This window comes from Buceros rhinoceros, unplaced genomic scaffold (assembly GCF_000710305.1).
Source record: "Buceros rhinoceros silvestris isolate BGI_N320 unplaced genomic scaffold, ASM71030v1 scaffold12953, whole genome shotgun sequence".
In the NCBI taxonomy this organism is placed as follows: Eukaryota; Metazoa; Chordata; class Aves; order Bucerotiformes; family Bucerotidae; genus Buceros; species Buceros rhinoceros.
In genome coordinates, this window is record NW_010403100.1 from 1 (window position 1) to 5,078 (window position 5,078).

Genomic DNA, 5,078 nt, shown 5'->3' on the forward strand with positions numbered 1-5,078 from the left:
ATATTAGAAATAATAATAATTCACTATTAATGAGTTGTCAAACAGTTGCTTTGATATTACTGAACATCTTTTCACTTGCTTGCAGTGTTGGGAAAATGGCATTATCTTATGCAGGAAAATTGCAGAACAGTATGAGAACTACTATGACTACAGAAACCTCAGCAAGATGAGGGTAATGTACCTGAGAACTTCTCATCCACCAGAGATCCAAAAGCTATTTAGTTTGGGTTATAAAGTATTACTTAGAAAATTAAATTTGGGGTTTAGGTTTGGTTTGCAAACTATTTTTTAGCTTGTGGGTTTTTTTTCCTACGATAAAGATTATAAGAAAGGAGTGTGAGCTTTTTGAAGAAAACTGGGAAAATAAATGATCTTGCAATGTTTGTAGCCGTACAGCAGCCTTTGTGTGCATGCTTATGCAGAAAAAAATATACTACAGATTCAGTTGCATTGGTTTCCTGTGGTTTATTCAGGGCATGTGCTCTGTGCAGTGCTTCGCTAGCAGCAGCTATGTATCATTGCAGCTATTAATTGTGAGCAAACAGCTTACCAAAAGTTAACGTACACCTTTGCAATTTTTTAAATTTACTGCTTAAATATATGGTCTGTTTAAGATCATGTAGCCAAAATGAATCTTTCCTGGCACAGTCTTCCTGCTTTTCCTCTCACTTTTCTTAGAGGTCTAAGCATTGTGTCTTCCTTCATTCTTTCTGATGCTGTGTTATTAGGTCTTCTCCTTGCTTGTGAATACATCTTTCTGATGTATTCAATTTTATATTACAGGTTCCTTTTTAAATTTTCTGTATATGTAGGATGCTTGCTGCTAGAACTGACTGAGGTATACTTAATCCATCGCTGCTTAACAGCATTATGCAAAACTCTCAACACAAAGCTATGTGGCAGTACTCTCTGTGATCTGTTTATTTCATATATATATTTAGGTATCTCAGTGGTGGAATCCTATAAGCAAAGGCAAACTAACTGTCAACAAAATGTGAATAAAATTATTAGTTTATGTGTGTTTAATTAATTCAATTTAATTTAAATTAATTTAATTTCAATTAATTCAATTAATTAAACACGTTTTGTATTTGAATTGGGAAATATCCTTCTACTGTATCTGTGCCACATATGTTAATCCAAAAATGAAGGTGTGGGAATTTCTCATAGCAATATAACTAGTCAGCTAATGAAATCATATGCACATTAAATATGTCTGCTTTACCTAAAATAGGTCTAATACTGTAGGTTTTTTCACAGTAGTCAAAACTCAAGAACAGAGAATACTTTGATGAAATATCAAGAAAAGTTGGAGTTTAAGATATTAAGGCATTAAGATCACTTTGTGTCAGTGTTTTGAGTGAAATAAAAGCAGGATGTATTGATCAAAAATGATGTTAATTGCTATTGTGAGATTTTTAAAGGAACTCACATTTGACACTACTGGAATCTGGTATGACTTGGGCACAACTCTCTTCATGACTTTGACTAACCAGATCACAGAACTGCCATACATTTGGCTGATTAGCAGATTACTGGGTCATATGTTTCAAACTGCATTTCTATTACTTCTTTTTCATTAAAGATCTATGCGGGTTGTCAGCAATTTAATATTTTACCATTTTAATATAGGCACTTTATATTTAAAAGCAATTTTTATATAATTCTTGGAAACTTTCAGGTCGTTAAGAGGTATAATTATTTAACTTGATGCATTCAGAGGCTTCTGCATGTCCCTATTGCTGCTAAGAGATGCACTGCAATTCCAGTACGGCAGAGCAGTGTGCTGAAAGACCCTGTCCTTTGTGATAGCTTAAAGTAAAAATATGTTTTCAAAAAGACTTAATTGCATTTCTTCTCAATCTCACCCAGATGATGGAAGCATCTTTGTATGATAAAATTATGGATCAACAGCGTCTGGAGCCAGAATTTTTCAGAGTTGGATTCTATGGGAAAAAGTTCCCATTCTTCTTGAGAGTAAGTGAATTAAAAATAAACAGAATGGAATAATTCTGGAATTTATGCTGTCATTCCTAGTCAGTTTCTCTGTGTAAGAATTTGATCATAGCATATGCAAATTCTTATCCTGTGATAAATAAGGAATTCTTTGTGTAATTAATGAAATCTCCTCGTGTTGTCAGGAAAAGGTCCAGTATAAAGGAAAGACAAAATACCAGAGCCCCACATAAACTTACATTCATGTTTATGTTGGAAACCATGCACCTACACTATTCCACAGACCAGCATCTTCTTTTCACGGTAGTTTGTTTCCTTTATCCTGCTCTTTTTCTGCTGCTGGCTGCTCAGAAGGTGACTGTCAGAAGAGGTATTCCTTGGCAGCAGGGATAGTCAGTAATTTAGCATTTAAGTAATAACATTCCAGAGTTTCACTTGTTTTGAAATTAGAAATTCGACACGATGCATTTCATTGATTTTCAATGTACTAAAGCTCACAAGATACGTAGAGTTACTCTTGAATATTAATCTTGGATTCTGAAGTTATTGAAGTGCCCTTGAAAATGTGTGTCGTGTTTACTGTTTCCCTCTTCCACAGTCTGCAGTGATTTAGCTGCATTGACTGTTACTTTGGAAAGTGATCATTATCCATCTTATTCATGGAACCGCTGCAATTGTAATCCAAGCTCCTCTTCCTATGATAATTCAAGTGATGAAGGAACCTCCTCTCTATGGCGGAGGCCTAAGAAGCCCGATTTTTCTTTGCCTTTGTGGTGGAGAAAATTACAAATTCCAAATGGTTAATATAGCACGAAACTCTCCCCTTTAAAAACAATGCTTAAAGAGAGAGATGGGCACAGTTTTTGATATTACCCTAGTAGTCAGCTGAATATACCATCTGTATAAACCAATTTGAAAATGTTAATTAGAAAGAATTTAATGTTTAGATTACTAAAAACGTGTCAAGTACTGGGAAAAGATGCACAATAATGCAGTACTTTCAAATCTTTGAGGCTTTTACTGCTTATGCATCTGCCCAGGAGGTATTTATGCATTTTCCAAGATCAATGTACATAGCACAGATTTATGCTTGCAGCACCAACAAGGAACATCTCAAAACTTAATACATTTCATTTATTTTTTTTTCATGGCAAAGCAGTTTGTGACTCTTCTAAGCATCCGGGCTGTGTTTGCTATGGAAGGTATAAAGAATAAAGCTTCAGAATAAAGCTTTCACATTTTAATTTGTAGATGCCCAGTAACACTATTGTAGATGATTTCTTGTAACAATTCCCATGAATTCCCAGTATTCAGTGATTCCTGTGTCTTGTCAGGATATGCTGTAAGGGCAACAACTGTTTCTATCTAAATCTGCTTCAAGAGAAACACATTAGTAATGACTTTTTAGAATTTTCTAATACACATTTTAAAAAGAAATTACTTTAACAGTTTTTAGGAAAATGTTTGAGATATTTCCTTATTTCAAATGTGTGTGCAAGCGGAATCAAACAAACAAAAAAATGTGCTGTCTCAGCAACGGGAAGCCCTCAGCACCATCACAGTCAGTTCCTACAGGTACTCCAGATCCTGGCATCTCATGTTTAATGTAGGATATGTGTTGTATCTGTATTCATGTTGCACAATCTCAGGAAAATAATGGCAAAAAATAGTGGGCATCCAGGTAAAAGAAATTATGTTGGAGCCAGGAGTATTCTTTTACTTCATATTGCAAACACTGGATAATTTTAACTTACCAGGCTGAGAGCTGATAAGGCAAATTGAATGCATTGTACCATTTTTTTATGCGTTGTTTTTCTTCAGGATTGTATAACTTCAAATCACAGTTTCCTAGTGCCTCATGGAAAGGACTTTCAGCCCTTTTAATTGTCTTAACTGTTGTGTTATATTTTTATTACATATTTTATGCAATCTGATACTTTATGTTGGTTACATATTTTAATCCAATAAGAACAAATTCTCCCTTCAGATTTTTATTAAATCTTTAAGTATAATCATTGGATTTTTCCAGACTTTTGAATAGAATGTATTTTATATTGTAAAATTTTCTTCTTCTAAGTAACTTGTTCTTTCTAGATTTCTTGTTTTCATTCTTGTCTTTTGTGGTTTGTTCTTTTTTTTCCTTCTTTAAAGTGATGTAAAAATTGCCTGGTGAGTCTATATTTAAGAGCTTGTGTATGGCTCAATCTAATGGTACCTAGTTCTTTTCACATAACTTACTCTTGGTTTGTTTGTTTTTTTTTTTTTTTTTTTTTTTTTTTTTTTTCTTATTCCGCTCAGAATAAGGAATTTGTTTGCCGAGGACATGACTATGAAAGGCTGGAGGCCTTCCAGCAGCGAATGTTGAATGAGTTCCCACATGCCATTGCTATGCAACATGCTAATCAGCCAGATGAGACCATCTTTCAGGCAGAAGCACAGTGTATCCACATAATCACAAACCCATACACTGCAGTTAAGTCCTACATGCTTTTAAGAAGTGTAGGTAAGGCTATAGCCAATTTCAATCACAATGTGCCTCCACGGAAATAAATGGTAGGCGAGAATTCCCCTGCAATTTGTCCCACTCACTCTATTATGTTTGGAATTTTTTTGTGTAATTGTTGGTTTTATTTAAAAATTCCTTCACAGGTTATTAAGATTCTTACTTTTGCAAAAAATGCTTGTAGAATTATCATTGCTGCGATAATGGTGTATCAATTCAGGTTACAGTAAATCAAGTTCTTACAATACAACATAATGGTATGACATGGTGTGACATATTGTGTGTAACAATATATTTAATTAAATCCATTACTATTCCATGTAAGTAGCTCTGCTTCAAAAATAGGTATGAAATTTTCAACAAAACACTACAAAGAAATCCCAAACGATCAAAAAAAATCTCTCGAGTTCTTTTCCCAGGCCATTAACAGTCTAGAAGCATTTAATGACACACATTTTTTTAAAGAGGTTTTCTTCTGTCATGCTTCAGGAGTCAATTCAGGAGGCAAACTTTTCTAATTTGAATGAAGTGGGATAGCCTTAACTCTTTACATATAGATTTGCAGATTTATGCAGTGACACCAATTCCAGAAAACCAGGAAGTCCTGCAGAGAGACGGC

General features: G+C 34.2%; 1 protein-coding gene across 1 annotated transcript in view; it reads left to right on the forward strand.

The window, feature by feature from the left end:
• Nucleotides 1-85: 85 nt before the first annotated feature.
• LOC104490579 (dedicator of cytokinesis protein 4-like) overlaps nucleotides 86-5,078 on the forward strand; it is a gene marked incomplete at its 5' end in the record, with an annotated part of 27,146 nt that continues 22,153 nt past the window's right edge. The window contains 3 exons of the mRNA XM_010132881.1: nucleotides 86-172; nucleotides 1,873-1,977; nucleotides 4,255-4,455. Coding sequence (XP_010131183.1) covers nucleotides 86-172; nucleotides 1,873-1,977; nucleotides 4,255-4,455 — 393 coding nt within the window. The remainder of the gene's footprint in view (nucleotides 173-1,872; nucleotides 1,978-4,254; nucleotides 4,456-5,078) is intronic.